The 18,503-nt window shown below is 35.0% G+C and overlaps 3 protein-coding genes and 1 long non-coding RNA gene across 7 annotated transcripts; 2 read left to right on the top strand and 2 right to left on the bottom strand.

The window, feature by feature from the left end:
- Positions 1–790: 790 nt before the first annotated feature.
- LOC140767310 (uncharacterized) lies at positions 791–2,539 on the bottom strand. 2 transcript variants are annotated; one of them, XM_073107168.1, is made up of 4 exons: positions 2,313–2,539; positions 1,594–1,762; positions 1,312–1,449; positions 791–1,188 (listed from the first exon to the last, which is right to left on the bottom strand). In XM_073107168.1, exons 1-4 carry the CDS (start codon positions 2,418–2,420, stop codon positions 1,178–1,180), a joined length of 426 nt encoding a protein of 141 aa, XP_072963269.1. In that variant the 5' UTR covers positions 2,421–2,539; the 3' UTR covers positions 791–1,177. The 2 variants fall into 2 exon arrangements, with proteins under 2 accessions (XP_072963269.1, XP_072963268.1); XM_073107167.1 differs by having other exon boundaries at positions 791–1,449.
- A 1,008-nt stretch (positions 2,540–3,547) lies between these two features.
- Positions 3,548–12,791, bottom strand: LOC140766514 (uncharacterized). The gene is made up of 3 exons (XR_012105449.1): positions 12,688–12,791; positions 10,543–10,860; positions 3,548–3,860 (listed from the first exon to the last, which is right to left on the bottom strand). It is a non-coding gene; the product is annotated as an uncharacterized lncRNA (long non-coding RNA).
- LOC140766512 (cation transporter HKT1;3-like) lies at positions 6,608–9,955 on the top strand. 3 transcript variants are annotated; one of them, XM_073105899.1, is made up of 4 exons: positions 6,608–7,833; positions 8,742–8,815; positions 8,900–8,966; positions 9,125–9,955. In XM_073105899.1, the coding sequence occupies exons 1-4, from the start codon at positions 6,656–6,658 to the stop codon at positions 9,321–9,323; spliced, it is 1,518 nt and encodes a 505-aa protein (XP_072962000.1). In that variant the 5' UTR covers positions 6,608–6,655; the 3' UTR covers positions 9,324–9,955. The 3 variants fall into 3 exon arrangements, with proteins under 3 accessions (XP_072962000.1, XP_072962001.1, XP_072961999.1); XM_073105900.1 differs by having other exon boundaries at positions 6,608–6,782; positions 6,934–7,833; positions 8,742–8,966; positions 9,125–9,951; XM_073105898.1 differs by having other exon boundaries at positions 8,742–8,966; positions 9,125–9,950.
- On the top strand, positions 12,772–17,435 carry LOC140766513 (bZIP transcription factor RISBZ4-like). Its single transcript, XM_073105902.1, has 6 exons — positions 12,772–13,131; positions 14,628–14,733; positions 15,649–15,799; positions 16,018–16,093; positions 16,695–16,820; positions 16,946–17,435. The coding sequence occupies exons 1-6, from the start codon at positions 12,919–12,921 to the stop codon at positions 17,321–17,323; spliced, it is 1,050 nt and encodes a 349-aa protein (XP_072962003.1). The 5' UTR covers positions 12,772–12,918; the 3' UTR covers positions 17,324–17,435.
- Positions 17,436–18,503: the final 1,068 nt, after the last annotated feature.

Here is an 18,503-nt window from a genome sequence, read left to right as displayed (position 1 = left end):
AATTTTATGCTCTAAACTTTGAAAAAAGAAAGGTATTTTAGTGATTCATGTACATATTTATATATTTGTTAAGTTAACAACCACCTGTCTGGAAAATTTTATTAATATGGCATCAAAAACTAAGTGTAATGACAATTTTGAAAAAGTTATAGATCAGAAGAAGACTATGAGAGTAGTTGAGTAATTGCGGCGCAATTGAACAGTAAATCTTCTGAAATGTAATCAGACATGGAACTTTCAAGTTAAATGCCTATCTTACAAACTTGCTGTTTATTTTGGACCTTTACTTCATATCTGATGAGGTTTTTGCTTCTGAATTGTCTTTAATGGTGCACCCTTTCCTGCAATGATCTTATCCTACTAAAGTTCTATCAGACCTGATCATATTTCCTCTCAGATAAAGAGCATGAGAAGAGTTAAAGATGATTCATTTCATTTGCTCCAGTTGTACCTCTTCTCCCTTCACAAGCATGCCGTAGTTTTTAATCAGAACTAACTAGATTTCCCACAGCTGCTCGAATACTAGTTATAGAAACCGATTCAGGCAAATTTGCGGAACAAGTAAATATCTGTAATAGCTTCTGTGTCAGCTTAGTTTGCTCTTCATCTGGCAAACAGAGAGATATTTGATCTCAAGCAATGCATACTTTCAGCAGCTGGTAATTGTTACTGCCATTGTTCACTTATTAATGCAGTATAGTCATTAAAAGTTCAAAACAATTTGCATGCAGTAGCTTGATGGTAGCATAAAAACTTTTGTACAGAAGTTATAGAAATAAATCCAACACAATAAGAAAAATTATAATCCTTAAAAATTGATGGTAATGGACATTAAAAGTCATTCATAGCAAATACTACAAGCATTGGACAACTTAAAAACAAAAATTTGTTGCATGCTGAATAGATAATTTAGAGAAAAAGATATTCACATTCCATATGATCAACTTGCTGCCCATGCTGCAGGATCCTACTTGGGTGTCAATAGCTGATAATATGATCAGGCTCATCTTCGCCATGTTGCTGCATTGGTGACACATCAAGGACTGTAGTCATAAGTGCATCCAGTCAAATATGTGAACATCACCATTAATGTATTTGAGAAAAGATCGTGAAGGCTTGCTGAATTTGCAATGTACTCTGCGAGTCTATTTCCTCAACCCAGCAAACTGCTTCTTTGTCAGAAAAACCCTTTCGACCATAGAAACCACAAAGTTTAAGGACTTATGAGGCAAAATCATAATCTTATTGTACTGCACTATGTATGAAGTTAATAATGGGTAAAGAGTTAAGAATGCGTTTCTTCATTATCACCTGACCACAACATAGTAGTAGGTTTGCTAGGCGGAACTTGCAGCATCATGTCATATTGTTGCGAAATTCCTCCCTCCTCTTCAACTTCCATTGATGCACATTCTTCTTCTTCTTCTACCTCCATTTGCTCTTCTACCACTGTCTCAGTGAAAAATTTATTTGTAATAGTTGTAAATTTGCAACAATTAAGTGTCAGAAAAGGTCTCAAACATTTCAAGGAGCATTGACCGTGACAAATCCTTACTGCATCTTTTCAACAAGATTACTTGGGTAAGAACATACTCTTAAATGCTATATCTTCGTTCAAAATACGATCATGCAATGTTCCCGCTATTATTACGCGGAGTGCTTGCATGCTGCAAGAATTTTGCTCTTCCTTTAGTTGTTCAAGCTGCAAAGCGCCAGAAGAATCTTCTTGTTTTTCTTTCATTAACGGTAGCAAATCCGCATCCTTTCAAGAGAAACAAATGGCAAACCATATATTAGAAATATCCTACGGGCACATAAAATTTGGCATACTGACAGAAGAACACATACTTTTCGTCCTTTTGCTTTAATGATCATCACAAAAGAATGGCAGCATTCAGAATTTAAGAGGTATTGAATCCTATATAGGTTCTTTGTTCAGTCTTTCTATAGTTATGTTTTTGAACGCTGCCTTTAGACTAAGAAATTAAACTATCACCTTTATTGGCTTCTTTTACAAAATCTGAAGAAGAACAGCAACAGGAAAGAGTTGTTCAGCAACGATAAGACCTACCCATGATCTTGAAGACTTGGATAAATTAGATAAGATAGACAAGAGAGCAAAAAGAGTTCACAAACTTGGTTAAAGAATTACTTAATTTACAAAAATTCCATTGACCTAGAATTGCGAAGGTGTTTTAAAATAAGAAGATGCTCAAATTTACATTGCTGTGTCAACCAACAAGAGAATTTCCAAAGAAAATAGTTCAAAAGGAAGAAAAAAAAAAAAGGTATGTCAAAGAGAAAATTAGTACCAGTCCCTTGATCTTTTTTTGCTGGGAAAAGAGAGCGAAATCAAAGACCTCTCCATGAACTCCTTCCAAATCCTTCCTCTTCATGTTGACTGCTACAAGTTTAGCCATCTTCAAGAAATCCAAGATGGATTATCCGTCTGACCTCCAAGCTCTTGTCGAGAGAAAAAAAAAACCCACTTTCTTTTGCCCTTTATCAAAGTCCCCAGTTATCCCTGGGGAAATGTCAACGGTCGCGAAGAGCAAGTAAACGGATACAGAGCAACTCTGTGAGGATTTTATTATTATTATTATTATTATTATTATTATTATTATTATTATTACACATGTAATTAGTACGAGAACCACATGCATATGCATGTGAAGAACCACCAAGAGAGCGGAGTTGACATTTCCTATTATGTTTAGGATCAATTAAGTTGCTATTGGGGTTGACTTTTTAGAGTTTTTAACAAAATTCTTACTTGTTTGACTTAAACTCAATAATGATTCAAGTAGGTAACGAAGGCTTACCAATTATTCGTATTATTATTATTTTTTTCTAACTGTCCAATGATGTATCTGAAACGAGGAAACACTATGATTAATATAGAGGGAGGAAAGAATTCATGCATTCAAATATTAAAAAGATGTGATTTTTAATTGTCAATTTATGTAACACTCTTAAAAGCATCTTTCCAGTGCAAAGTCCTCAGAATGAGACATGGAATTTTGGCTGAGCAGCCACTGCAAGCAAGAAAAGAGCAAGAAAACAATAAAATAAGATAAAAAATTCGACGATATGTTTTTCTCCATTTTATAATCTATGCTTGTACTGGTATTAAATTTCAATGCAAACTAGTTCCATTATCTTTAGCTTTTTTTATTTCTCAGCTTAATGTTCTCTGATATGCTTAGAAGCATGCATAGACTAAGGTGATGCTTAAGATTCCTTCTTCCTGCCATCCATTCTGGGGTAAAGAAATGTTCCTTTATACAACCAGGTTCCTGAATAAAGCATGCAAAATTATTCTTCTAATCTCTACCATTGCATCTAAGAGCTTTCATCCTCTCAAAGTTCTCCTGCCATGTGCTGCTGTGGACCAACAAGAAAGATTAATCTAAGATAAGAGCTTTGACAGAGTGAAACTTGTTAAAGAAGCCACAGGGGGAAACACAGCTTCTAGATCTATGGCTTGCAGATCTACACCAAATCATCCTCACATTTGGAATAATCTTCCTTTTGAAAGAGTGAATTCGCATTCTTCAGAAAAAAAAAGTATTATCTCCAGTTTTACGCAATAGAAGCAATATTTTAGCAGTGAACTTCCACATATTGCATGAAATCTATACTTTTGCTATCGACAAGAATGAATTCCTACTGAAAGATTCTTATATCAAAATGAGAATATATGATCTAGGAATTCTTGATCTTTTCATCGTATCGGCATCTGCATTGCTATTGTGGGCATGTCTAAACTTAAGATGGTGACCCTCTGCAATCTCCAGCAGCTTGCAGTGCTAGACTTTTCGAAGTTAGTTGGTGGAGAGGCACTTGTTTCTCTTCTTGACCTACAAGGATAAGCTGCAATGTTAAATGAAATATCATTGAATAAACACGGTAAGAATAATATTGAAGGAATTGACAAGCATTACTGGCTAGGTAATGGCCTAGGATATCAAAAAACTTGTATTCCAATCTTTAAAGCAGACACTGCCATCAAAGACATGGAAAAATGATTAGGCAAGGAATTTCATCATTGATCCTTACATATTTTGCCTATCTTATCCTAGAACCTTGTTAACGAGTCGTTCAGAAAAAGACTGAAGTATTACCCATTTAGTCTTCATATTATTTCCTCATGCAAAATCTGATCTCTCATTATCGAGATTAGCAAGCATGAAAATTTTGACTATAAGGTCAGTATCATAGTAAAGAAACTAGTTTCCATCACTTTCTCGGTTTCTCCTCATTTGCAGTCAACCCTTTTATTTTTTTCTCTGCATAACAGATCCACTTACTCCAGTAATTACTTTTATGTTATATTTATGGAACATAGGAACAGTTTGATGGTCTCCCATTTTCACCTACAATCCTGGAATACTCTACCATCAGGATGTTAATTAATTTTCCCTGACAAATCCAGATTACGCATCTAGAACCAATATAAAAAGTCTAAAACATGCACCTATATACTACATATATATAGATACATACTTGCACCACCTCTACTTGATATGTGCCATATGATAACATATATCGAGATGTGCATCTATGCAAATTACACAGTTACAAAGGACTTTTTCAAGGGGTACAAATGCTTGAGATCATGCTTATCCATAAACACACACATAAAAACACCCTAGATGGAATAATCAGAGCATAAATACACACTGAATAGAATAATCCAGAGAACATACCGTTTTTTTGCAGAATCTTAGGTCTAATGTGGTGCCAACAAACTTTTTAGTATAAAACAATATCTTCACAAAATCTAGCATGTTCTACGAGCGTAAAGCTAGGCCAAGTAATAAACCACAAAAAGAAACAAACAAGAACCATCTGAAAAAATGTTAAGGTTCCTGGAAGCAAGCATGCAGATCAGGCCCTCCTGCCACTTGACTTTCTTTTTTTTGTTGGTGCGCTACTTATCTTTAGAACCACAAAAACAAATTTCACTGTGAATAATGACATGTCCAACTAGTCCAAATAGTTGAGATTAGATGCTTGATTGTTACAGTTACACGATACAGGGGTGTTACGATGATGAGAACCTATTGACCATTGTAAACCATAATCTATACGTAGAGTACCTCATCTCCTCACACAATACCTATGCCCTTTGAAGATGACAGAGATTGTCCAAGAGATCATACAGACAAAAAGAAAAAAAAAAAAAAAAGGAAAACAGAAAGAGAAGCATAGGGTAAATTTCCTTTTCTGGCAGCTATCTTATTTGATCGCCTTTTTCATCCTCATGTATGCTACTGAGAGGAAAAGGCTCCCTGAAGATCCATAAATTTGTGTATTAAACAGTCACAAAAATAGGCAGACAAGGACATTAGTGTCGACAGGAAAGAAACAAGCTTCGATATTATCATATGACCTAAGCTATCCCTAACTTCCTTCAGGAATTAACTGAAAAATAATCCCCGCTTGCGTGTGGACCTACATAATTGACCTAGCAAATGAGAATAGACGAGGGACAAACGGCAAGGCTGCAATCTATTCTATATAACAAGCCTTAGATATATATCCAAAATCATGAACAGATTATAATCCATCAACATTACCAAGTATTTGGAATTTCCTTAATTCAGATAAGCTTTTTAAAGCAACAGTAAAGATTCAATTTATGAAATCATCAGCATTTCTAGCATCAACATTTTAAGTTGAGAAGCATGATAGAACATTGTGTATATGTCAGCATGGAGAGATGTAGAGATACATCATATACCTTTATATAGAAAAGTATACTATGAATATATAGAAGTGCAATATCTTAAACAAACAATCACAAGTGCCTCAGAACATAATAATCCTCTCAAATCCATTCAGGAGATAAGAGACAATCAATGAGTAAGAACGATGATCAAAGCTTTACAAGTAGTTGCATTCCACTATTCCACTTGCGAGTCACAATATTGATGCAAGTTTGGTATAAAGCTAGACTGTGGTGTGATGTTTCTGCGAATCGTATCAAATCCTAGAACTTTGGAACGTAAAGATCAAAGAAGAGTGCGCAGAATTCACAGTTGGGTGATGCTTGAACCAACTAACAGAATAAGCATCAGAAAGTGCACTAGTCAAATATTGACTAACCAATTATAGAAAATTCAGAATAAAAAGACTGAATATGTAACGAAGGACGCAACATAATAACGCATATTTAGCTCAGAAAAGATGGCCTTGCACGGCATGTACCTCTCAGACATTCTTCTGCATGTAGATTTTTGCAGATTATTGCAACATAAGGACCACCGCAGTGGTAGCATTATAGTTGCACTTGAGAGTATTAATTCTCTTGTTGAGAATTTAACATTATTCCTCCTATTAACAGAACATGAAAGATCTGAATGTCACTCTAAATGATCATGACCCATCACTAATGAGTTATACTTCTTTGTTCCCACATCCTTATCTTATTCCATTCTTTATTTTGAGCTTGCAACAATTCCAAATTCGGCACATCTTTAGATATGTATACCACTTAAAGCAAACATTTTTGCACACACACTCACACACACACACACACACACACACACATATATATATATGTATGTATTCAATAATATACAGGCAACTTCCAATCAATAACTCTTCATAAGCATTTCTCCTCATCTTGAGCAAACATCCCCAAGAGAAGATGCATCCTCTTACTGTTTTGGTTGAAAAAAGTCATCTGCTTCATGCCTACATATCAATGAAGCTGTCCTCTCTTGCCAAATCAGCTTGGGATCATATGAAGCGTTCCTACTGGTTCCTCTTCCAAAGTAATCCCTTCTTACCTCAGCTGATCTACTTCATCTTAATCTCATTTGTTGGTTTTCTCGCTCTGAAGATGTTAAAACCAAAAAATAAAATGAGTAGTCCTAAGGACTTAGACTTATTCTTTACCTCTGTTTCTGCATTAACTGTTTCAAGTATGGCCACTGTTGAAATGGAGGTCTTCTCAACTACTCAGCTTTGGGTTTTGATTGTTTTGATGCTGATTGGAAGTGAGGTATTTACTTCAATGCTTGGTCTTCAATTCATGAAGGCCAAAATCACAAGGGAGAGGTCATTCGACAAAATAGTTAAATCAAATTCAGATATTGAGAGCTCTAACTCCACAAACTTTGATGGTCAAAAGTCTAACATGCACAGTAGTTCAGCTGTCATTTGGCCTGAAAGTCATCTGATAGATAGTGAGAATCTTAAGCATGAAGCTATCAGATATTTGGGTTATGTCGTGCTCGGCTATATTGTAGTAATCAATGCAAGCAGCTTCATATTTCTCTCTATGTATCTTAGCCTAGTACCAGAGGCAGGAGAAATTTTAAGGAGCAAGGGCATTCAAATCTCCACGTTCTCCATCTTCACAGCAATCTCTTCATTTGGAAACTGTGGCTTCACTCCAGTAAATGAGAATATGATGATCTTTAAGAAGAACTCTGCTCTTCTACTATTAATTATTCCTCAGATTCTAGCAGGGGGCACTTTATTTCCCTCATGCTTGAGATTCACAGTGTGGCTCTTGAAGAAGATCACTAAAAAAGATGGATACAACTATATTCTTCAATATCCAAGTGCCATCAGATATAAACATTTGCTTCCTCATAGACAATCTGTTTACTTGAGTCTCACAGTTTTGGGATTCATTGTGGGGCAAACACTATTGTTTTGCTGTTTGGAGTGGAATTCAGAAGTTCTGCAAGGAATGAACCCCTACCAGAAAATAGTAGGCATACTATTTCAGTCAGTTAATTCAAGACATGCTGGTGAATCAGTGGTCGATATATCCACCCTTTCTTCAGCCATCTTGGTGTTATACACGGTCATGATGTTAGTTCTCTCTCTAACTCTCCTTTCAAAAAGATCTTTGCTTATCAGAAAACTAACAAAGAACCTAACTGAAATAAAATCCTGATACTCTAATGTTGCTTAAATAAACAAAAAGAAGGCCTTACACACAATTTCCAGCAATAAAGCACTCATTAAATCAGTCCCTCATACAATGGCGTTTCTTTGCCATGCATATATGTCCTTGAGCTTCTGTAATGGCTCATAACTTGGTCAGTAGAGCAATATTATCTCTGAACCTTGCATAAGTAGACACACAAGACCCTAGAACTTTTACAGGAAGACCAAGATTAGCCTTTCTCTTTCCTTAATAAGCATGTTTATTGTAGTTCTGTTATTTTTCTCTTTATTGCTTGGAAAGATAGCAATAGTCTCTGACTTAAGTTATATGGAACTTTTGAGCAGTGTGAGATTAATTTTAGCAACACGTCCCCAGGAAGAGAAACATTCAGACATCAAACTAGATTTTCCTTATAATATTCTCAAAAGAATAGCACAAGGTCTAACTTATTCTCAAAAGAATAATACAAGCTTTCCGATGAGGCCTCTGAATAGCTTCTAGATTACGTCTACGAGGAAACTATTATGGAAGTCATGAAAATATATCATCGGATTCTAACTTCTGTGTCAGTACATGGACGTTTATGAAACCCTCTGCTGGTCTATGTCAGCAAGATATAGGGCCAGTACATAAATGTTAATCAGCTGTATCACCTCTATAATGTATTGGCCAGCGACAATTTACAGTGCAGATGCATAGAACCACCAGTTGACATGCACAAAGAATGTTATATTTGCACACACATAAACATATGGAATTACAATTTGCATAACATACTTACATCGCATGCACAATTATTGTAATGTTTCTCCAATCAAATTGTTTGCAGGTATCTTCCTCCTTATACTTCATTTTTACCCATTAATGATGATGAGAAGCCTTTGCTAGAAGAAAGCAGAGATGGTAAAAGGAAGAAACCATTTGAGAATTTGATACTCTCCCAGATCTCCTATTTGGCAGTCTTCATTGTTCTAATTTGCATTACAGAAAGACAAGCAATGTTCGTCGACCCATTGAACTTCACCATCTTTAACATAGTTTTTGAAGTGATCAGGCAAGTCTCCCTACCACCCTTTACTAGAATCCTCAGATGCTTCTGAAAATTATATTCCGACATTTTCGAGAACCATCACATTCAAGTATGTAACATCTGGATGATAGCCAGTATTTGGCACTTCTCACCATTTTTCTTGGTCATCTATAATGTTGCAGTGCATATGGAAATGTGGGATTCTCACTTGGCTACAGCTGCAAGAGGTTACTAAACCATAATAAATTTTGCAAAGATGCTTCCTATGGGTTTGTTGGAAAATGGAGTGCTGAAGGAAAGTTGATCCTCATATTTGTTATGATCTTTGGAAGGCTTAAAAAGTTCAACATGGGAGGAGGAAAAGCTTGGAAGCTTTGCTAGTATATGATGTGAAAAATCCTAAATAGCTATTTAATTTCCATTAGTTGAAAGCATCGGAAAATTTTGGTAACCAATAGTCTGAACAAAGAAAGTAAGACATATAAGTGTGACCGAGCTTTTAAAATGAGAATGGATTTAGATATCTTTCACGTATATAATGTGCTTACAAGCCTGTAAGTGTGGATCAATAATATTCTATCAAAATACAAGGGAAATGTAGCATTCGCCAACAGGTCTAATGACCAAAGTTATGATTCAATATCATTTTGCCCCCTCGACTATGAAAACATACAATTTTCCTCCATGAACTATTTTAAATGTTATAACGTTCACCATTACAAAGGAGTGCCGAGTGTTACACAATAAGGAAAAATTTATAGAATTTTATAGTTGAGGGAGGCAGAATGATATTCAGTTTCATGAGAGCAAAGTGTAATTAAGCCTAGCTAGTGTTAAAACAATAAAAAATTGACCAAAAACATCCTGCATTTTGCTTTTATTATCGTTTACACCCTACTTTATTGTTATTTATTATTCAAACCGTGCATTTTAGGTTTAATCCTCAAATTGAGTCAAATTTAACCAACAGCTGACAAAATAAAGAATATCTTGTTAATTTTGAAAAATTAAATACTTAAATTACGTCTCATTTACTCTTCTTCCCTTTATCTTAGCCATCTCCTCATCCTCTCTCCTCCCCTAGTTGTCTTATTGCACCACTACGCTACCATGCTGTCAAGGTCACCGTGAAGCCCTCTTCTTTCATCTTCTCCTCCTCTTTTTCTCTCTCTCATTTTCAACCAACAATGGAGGGGGAAACTATCGGCAATGTGAGAAGAGTTAGCAAGCTCACTCCAGTTATTTGCACATACGGTTAAGTTAACTAATGTATATAGTTAATTTCAGTTAAGAAAGAATTAATGTTGAGTCATTTTTTATGATTAAATCCAAAATATAGGAGTTGAATGAATAATTATCTGTAAGGTAAAGTGTGAATTTATTGAAATTAAAAGCATTTATTTAAATCCAAAAGCAATAGGATGAATAATATGGCGTAGATCACCGAAAAAAAAACTACAAAGTTCTTGTGATCTCAAAGTTCAAAGAAAATGTCAAAATATTTAACCAGCAATAATCGATAAAATATGCTAAAATTTGGAAAGTAAACTGGAAAAATAAGTGGCATTTTTAGAGTGGAATGGGTTTGAGAATTACTTACGAAGTCGTAGTTAAGATTTGTTGGGTTGGACTCGAACCCATCCATGCGCCTTGGATCCGGTCAGGTCGGTTTCGGATCCGGGTTTTGGAATCATATATAGATGCTGACGTACCCCAAATCTGAAACAGAGATTCCGAATCTTAAATGATTTTAGAGATCCGAACTTGGGCTAGCTTGGTGGGCCTCGTCGGCAATACTCTAGAAGGTTCCCGAGCAGCAGATCCACCACAGGAACTTTCTTACAACCAAGGGTACTTGGCACTTTGGCAGCCAAACGAAAAGGTTTGCAAGTATATTGACTACATCAAATTCCTGTAACTGAGAATGTAGACGATCAGCTTCCTACAAAACTCGATTTGATTAGCATAGAAACTATTTTAGCTAGTCTAATTGCAGGGCATTTAAAAGTTATAAAATTCTTAAGTTTTAATAGCAGTAATATTAAGCTTTTTTTACACGCCTTATATATAAATTGTGTGCACTCAGCTTAAAAAATATATATATATAGTGTAACTGTGTAGAAAATGGATGCATTTAGTTTTTTGCCATTTTATTTATTTATTTATTTATTATTACTAACTGCCACTCTTTTATCAGGGAAAACAAGATTTGGAAAGGATTCTAGCAGACTCTCATATCACCAACAAAATCAAAGGTTCATGCTTGGCGGCAAGGGTTGTAACGACAAGGTAATAATCCTAATCCCATTATCCATTTTGTGTACGTTATGTGTGACTTTGTTAACAAATGTAGTAATTAATATCACACGAGTATTATAGTTATTTGATGACTATATCAACTGTCATTTAGCAAAATGATGTAAATAAAATTTTAGTAAGGTGGTTTGATACCGCACATAATCACATTGCTATCCGACCCGATTTAAATAAAAATTCCTATTTGATTCAGATAAATTTTTTTAAAAAAAATTGAATACCGATTCGGATACGGGTCGGATATAATTCTTGGATTTAGATACGAATATCCACTTACCTGCATATTTTTTAAAATAATTTTTAATTTGCTTATTTAAATAGTGAATATTAATATTATTATTAGTGATGTGTTATATGTTATTTGTAGAGATTAATTTATCTAATTTGATATACAAAAAAAAATTTAGTGAAACTCTTACTATTTTTATGTTAATTATGTCTAAATAAAATTATAATTCTTTTAAAATTTTATAAACATCCGATTCAATTTTATATTCAAAAATTATTCATATCCGTTTAGCTAAATTATAATTTTAAATTATTATCCGTCAACTATTTATATATGGAGTAAAAATATGAATCTAAATATGAGTTAAACCGTATCCTTTCAATTTTCACCCCCTTCCAGTAACATTTCTGAGTCCTTATAACGTACTTGGAGAGGTTGTAAGTGATAAGAACCTGTACGACAAGTAACTACTTATCTAACACACTCGTTAATATGTAGCACACTTTACACTAGATCATCCTTAATTGTCTACTCATAGTCAACATTATAAAGGAGATTTATACGTAACACGTAGCATCACTCTTTTTAAAAAGATAATAGAAGGGTCCGTCCAAACACCCGACAACGACGTCTACCTAAAGCCCATTTACGTCATTTCATCCCCCCCGCCGATCAGCTGTCTCCAACTCAACAATTTGGGTGTAAGCCCGGCCAGTGAGAAGGCAACACGTTTCCAGGGCGAAGGGTTTGGAGCGCAAGACCGCGCAGCTGATCTTGGGATATGCGGACGTGGGCGAGATGCCGAATGCCGCCAAAAGCCTGAGTCACCTTTCCGATGTGGAGTTCATATGACTCCACCTCCCTTTTCCCCATGGCCGGTGCGAATCCAAATCAACCTCCATTAACCCCCCCACCCCCACTTTACCAAAATACCCTTTCTACCCCTCACCGCACGACTACGGCCTACGGGTGGATAAAAAAGTGCCCTCACCATTAAAATGTTCAATAAATATAGAAATTAATTAATATTAGAAAATATAAATAGGTAGAAAATAGGAAAATGGAAAATATTATTTACTGTTTTATTTATTTTTTAATTCAGATAATGTAAAGTGATGACTTAGAGAAGGTTTGTCGTTTGCGATCCCCCAGTGGTATTCTAAGTAATTAAGATCAAAATTGAGGGGTAGTTGTACTTACCTGTCCTTCTCGCAGCCGACTTTTGCTTCTTTTTGCCTTTTGTTTTTGTTTTTCTCCATCTTTTCCCTTCGCCGACCTTGTCTTTGGATCCAAAGAGACAAAGCAATCCTCCCCCTCCCCCTCCCCCTCCCCCTCCCCAATTCGCCATCGAGAAGAAGGTGGCTACGACGACGACGACGACGTCATCGGAGGCGGCGAAGGGGAATTCGAGGAGCCGGACTGGAAGGGGGGATGAAGAAGTGCGCGTCGGAGCTGAATATGGAGGCGTTCCTGCGGTTGCCGGAGGAGAGGAACGACGTGGGGAAGCGGTGGCCGGCGACGTCGACGGTGACGTCGGATCTGGAGCACCTCTTCCTTCCGGACGCGGAGCAGAAGCCGGGATCCGTCGTGGACGGCGGTGGATTGATGCCGTTCGCCGACCTAGGGTTTGGGATCGGGAATCGGGTGAGCTCGACTAGCCTCTGTGATTATTATAGCTCTCTGGCCGCTTCCGCTGGTGGATGATTTCGTAGTCGCTAGTAAATAGTGAATATTACGAAATTACCCCTATGGTAGAGTTGCAATTTCATAGTTCTTTTTTTGTGATCTTAGGTACGAATTTTAAGTTTCTAATAAAAGGTTCATAAATCGTCAATATGACTGCAAATTGATTTTATAGATTTATTTGGTTTACATCTTTTATATTTGTAGCTAGATTATTTTTTATTATATAAAATCCCAGTAGAGTGTTTTCTAAAATTTAATAAAAATATAAGTGTTAAGATTGAAACAAAATACTGAGAAGAGGATGTAAATCGAAATAAACACATATATGAGGTGTGAAATGAAAACAACCCCTGGTACTATAAAAATATTCTTATCCCTTATTTCTACAAATTTCTCTTAGTTAAGAAATATTTTTGTGCCTTTTATTAAATTATTGAGATTGCTAAGATATTTTTTCAGGGTATAAGTGTAAAAAAACTCTATTTTTTAAGAGGGTTTCTTCCGCGCAATAGAATTAATTCGTTATCAATCAATTTGATGAAGATCTAACGGTTAAGATCTTTAAGGGTATAATAGGAATGAAAGATATTATCGGTTCAGCAAGTAATTTTTTTTAAATATATAATCTTGCACATTATTTTTTAACAATTATATTATCTTAATATTTTATTAAGTAGAAGACATATATATCATTAACTGAGAGTAATGTATATATATATCAAAATAAGGGTATTGATGTCTTTTATAATTAACTTGATGAAAATTTAATTACATTTTATCTTTTTGATTATTTTTATTATTTACATATATCTCCCATTAGTTTAAGATTGATTTAAATTAAATTTTAATAGATAGAGATAGATAATTATATTTAAATTGAAGTTTATCTCCAAATAATCAAATTTAAATTATTTAATATTAAATGATATCTCCTATAATTAAGGCATAATTATATTTAAGAGAGAAATCTTAACGGAAGAAAAGAAAACGTGTAGAGCGCTTCTTCCGTACAGTAAAGTTAATTATTTATCAATCACTTTGATGAAGATCTAATGGTTAAGATCTTCAAAAGTATAACAAGAAAATTGGGAAGTTAGGCACACGTAATTAATCTTCTTAATTAATATACTCTTTTTCTTACGTAATATAGTTTTGGAACCGGTACCGGATATGAAAACCGGCTATTATAGGCTTATAGCCATTGGATTAAGATTATAATTTTTAAAGGTGCATCGAAGTATTTACCATTTTTTAATATGAAAAACTTAAATGTTACCGAGTGTGATCCTGAGACAACGCGACGTACATCAAATTAGCCACCAGTGTGGTGTGGATTTGAATGACATAATTACTATAGGAAAAGGAAACTAAAGCCAATACCTCAGAAATATTTTACTCGGAAATATTTTCACTTAGCATGAGTTTTAATAAATGGATTTTGGGCATGGTAGCAGGATCCCATGAATGGAGGAGGCATCGGCAGCCACGTCTACTCTCAGAACCTTAACGGTCGAAATTCCAGCGTTTCTCTTACCATGGAATCCCAATCCTCCATTTGCGGTAACATGATACTACTACTCTCAAAACCTTTTACCTCTACTCAGCTTGATGATCCTGTATAGATGCTAGGCTGTGTCAATTTAATCACGGTTTTTTTCTCGGATATTTATCAAACAGGGATTTACTTCCTTTTTTTTGTTTTGAAAATAAGAAACTCACTATGCCCACCACTATGTATTGTATGTTTAGAAACTTTCAAGTTTAAAAATAGTCTGTCTCCAATTTTTCTCTACTTTATAAAATAGCACACGAGTTTTTGACCGTTATAAGTATACTCATTCCAAACTTATTTAGGGGACTAAATTACTTCTAGTGTATGTAGAATAATCACTGTTTTTAGTGTGGACACCCTTCAAACAAAACTAACCATTAAGATTAACTTAAAATTATATGTACAGAAGTATCATTGTTCTTATTACATACTTGGTATCTATATCTTTTTATCTATTAAAGTACTAAGCCTTTTAACAATCTTTCAAAAATCTCTTATTTATATATATATCTCTCAAAACATCTAGTTTTCTTTTGTGTGCATGTATACTCTTTTAATCCTTCATATTTTTACGTGGACATTCCTTAGAGTTAACTAATTGTTAAAATTTGAATAATTTAGATATAAAAAGAGAATATCTTTATTCTAGTTTTCATATATTTATATTAGTTAAAAGTAATAATTGAGACTTAAATATGTTTTGAAATGTATACATACAAATATTAACTTTAGAGAGGTATATGCGCAAAAACCATGCGTTTTGAAAGATAGGCAGACTAAATTACTAGCTAGCATGTTAATACTGAAACACATGACTAGCTATTCTTACCTGAAATTCCAGGCACCGACTTCCTTGAGAGCTATCACTTTATATAGTATATAGAGTTTGCTAATTAGCTTTCTTTCTCAAAAATCTCTGCCAGCTGCAAGTCCAACATCATCTCATAAACTTAATAATGGGAAGGAGAACCAACCTCTGGGAGGGACTAGTGGTTCTGAGCAGTCAGATGAGGAGTCAATTGAAATAGAGGACGAGCAGGGCACAAATGTACAAGACACAAAGCGCATGAGAAGGTGCAACAAAAAAATTTCATTCATTTACTTTGACAGATCATCAGTAGTTATATGTCTTGAACATTTGATTGGTTCTTTATGTATCCTTCCATGCATCAGGTAAGTTGGAGGACAATATGATCAGTTGGTTTCCAAGCCAAAAAGAAAATTCAGTTGCCTTGAGTGATTGTTTTTAACTGTTCAAAGTTTTTAAACGAATCTTATTGTTTATTTTCAAGGATGGTATCCAACCGGGAGTCCGCTAGACGATCGAGGAAGAGAAAGCAAGCCCATTTAGCTGATCTTGAGTTGCAGGTATCATTTTCACAAGATCTAATTGATAAATTTTTCTCAGCTTCGCAGGTCCAGTTTTATGTGTAACTTGAAGAATCTCCATGTTGAATTAGTATTCTGTATTCACCCATGTAAACTAAATAAAATGGAATAAGAAATTTAAGGTGATCTGTTGTAAATTGTAATGCTAGTGAATCTCTGCATACCAGTTTTGACAGTGAAACCAATTGAACATCATAATAATATTAGTAAGGCATGCTGTATTAGAATATTTTTGATAGAATATTCCTTATTTAGTTCTGTAAGAAATACAATCTTTTTATAATCCAGTTGTGTGGATTCGTGTAAGCTTCCAAGAAGTTGCTATCTGACCTTTTAAGAGACCCAAATCACTTCAGATTTACTGCATATGAAGTCAATAAAGTACTATTGATGTGATGAAATGAACTGCATTAGGGACACATAGCTTCTTTATTCAAGCTTTTCTGTTACCTCCTTTGATAGAAAACTATATCACATTATATTCTATGTATGGTTTACTCAGATCAGTAGCCTTACTTATCCTTAACAAATGGAAGCATAAGAACTGGATGTTATTTGCATCTGTTGTTTGATTCATCAGGTTGACCAACTTAGAGGGGAAAATGCCTCTCTCTTTAAGCAACTGACAGATGCCAATCAACAATTCACTGGTGCAGTCACAGATAATCGAATTCTCAAATCGGATGTCGAAGCCTTGAGAGTTAAGGTACCTAATTTTCTCCTACAGATCTACAACTATCCCCTGCTTTTTAGATTACAAATGAAAAAGATTTGTATCAAATTCATAAATTTGTGAAGGAGAGTCATGCATACCGTTTGAATATTTTACAGGTAAAGATGGCAGAAGATATGGTCACGAGAGGAGCCGTAACATGTAGCCTAGATCATCTCCTCCAAAGTCATATCGGATCTCCGCAGATTCTAAACACGCGGCAGCCATGTCGGGTATCATCAGAAGTCCTTCCAGCCATGGATTTCCAAGTAGATGATCTATGTCACGTTGCAATGTCGGCAGCTGGACCAATACAGAACATGGGTATGGAGAACAAGAATGATGAGATCAGATCAAGAATGAATCAGAGCTCACCAATGCAAAGCATTGCAAGCTTAGAGAGCCTAGAAAATAGAATTTCAAGTGAAGTGACAAGCTGTGTGGGTGACATTTGGGCATGGGATTCAAACACAAATGCAATAGCCAAGATGCTTTAAGTTCCAATTGTAGTCCAGGACTGGTACTGTCAAAAACTGTTATGACCACATTAGATGATGTTGGCTTTCTTTATCTGTCTACCTTTCAGTTATCCAAGGGACTTTATGTTGACATCCATAAAAGTTCAAATTTTGATCTCTCATAGTTATATGCATTAGAATCATAGTCAAAGATCAATCAGAGAAGAGCCATGGGCAGCCAATTTTCCAGTCAAGTGAGAATATATAAATAGATATATAGTAGTATGGATGTCATTAGAAATCATCTTTGGACCTCTATCAAAATTTCTTCTTACATTAGCTCAGCAAAAGGAGAAAACCAACTTCCTATTGCAAGTAATTTACTCTCCTCTATTCTGCAAATAATTTATTACAGTCCAACGTAATAAACATGTGAATAGTGATTTGTATATTAAAAAAAATTGAGTCCCCACCACTATCTTTGCATTATATAATATATATAACCTGACCCTTATAATTTGGATACAATACTAAAATAATAACCTAGCTAGGCAATCTATGTAGTTGTAATTTTGGCCTTTGGAAATCATCCAGGGTAGATTCTTTTCTGTGATTTAAGTGAAAATTCAGGGATCAAGGTTTGAAATGAAAAGAAAGAAGGAAAATAATCCCTTCCTTTTCCCATGGATACCTTAACACAATAGAAGTTTCAATCTGAACAATATTTCCATGCAAACTAACAAGTATCACAGCAAAGTTTATAATTTGAGGTGAGTGGTGAGAGATGCTAAAAGGGAGGGAAAAGTTGATGAGGGGGAAGGAGGAACAGAGCTATTTATTGGTTTAGTTAAGATGGAAGAGAAAAGTGGCTGGGTGCTATGAAGAGAGGAGGAGAAGATTGGTTTAGTTAATACTTAATCTAACTCATCTATATGTCAATTAGCTAGAGTAACACAACATTCTCTATTGCATTAGATGAAGCTGGGGTAAAATTAACTCAAAGATATCTTTGAGGGAGTAAAGGTAAAATGAAGGGGTTGAATGCTAAATTTACATTCGACAGGGTGCGAACTATAGTAAAAGCAAAAGTTAGGGTGCTTGTGATAAATATTGCAAAATAATAGATATTTTATTGAAAGATATACTTACTAAAAACTCAAAGGTTTGTCCTATATATCACAATACTTAAAGTGTTCCTGCGGCACAACATGGCTACAGT

The sequence above is a fragment of the Typha angustifolia genome, chromosome 9, assembly GCF_048772165.1.
Source record: "Typha angustifolia cultivar Huaian chromosome 9, ASM4877216v1, whole genome shotgun sequence".
Taxonomy (NCBI): Eukaryota; Viridiplantae; Streptophyta; class Magnoliopsida; order Poales; family Typhaceae; genus Typha; species Typha angustifolia.
The sequence above is the reverse complement of the archived record's forward strand: the minus strand, read 5'-3'. Positions and strand labels throughout refer to the sequence as shown.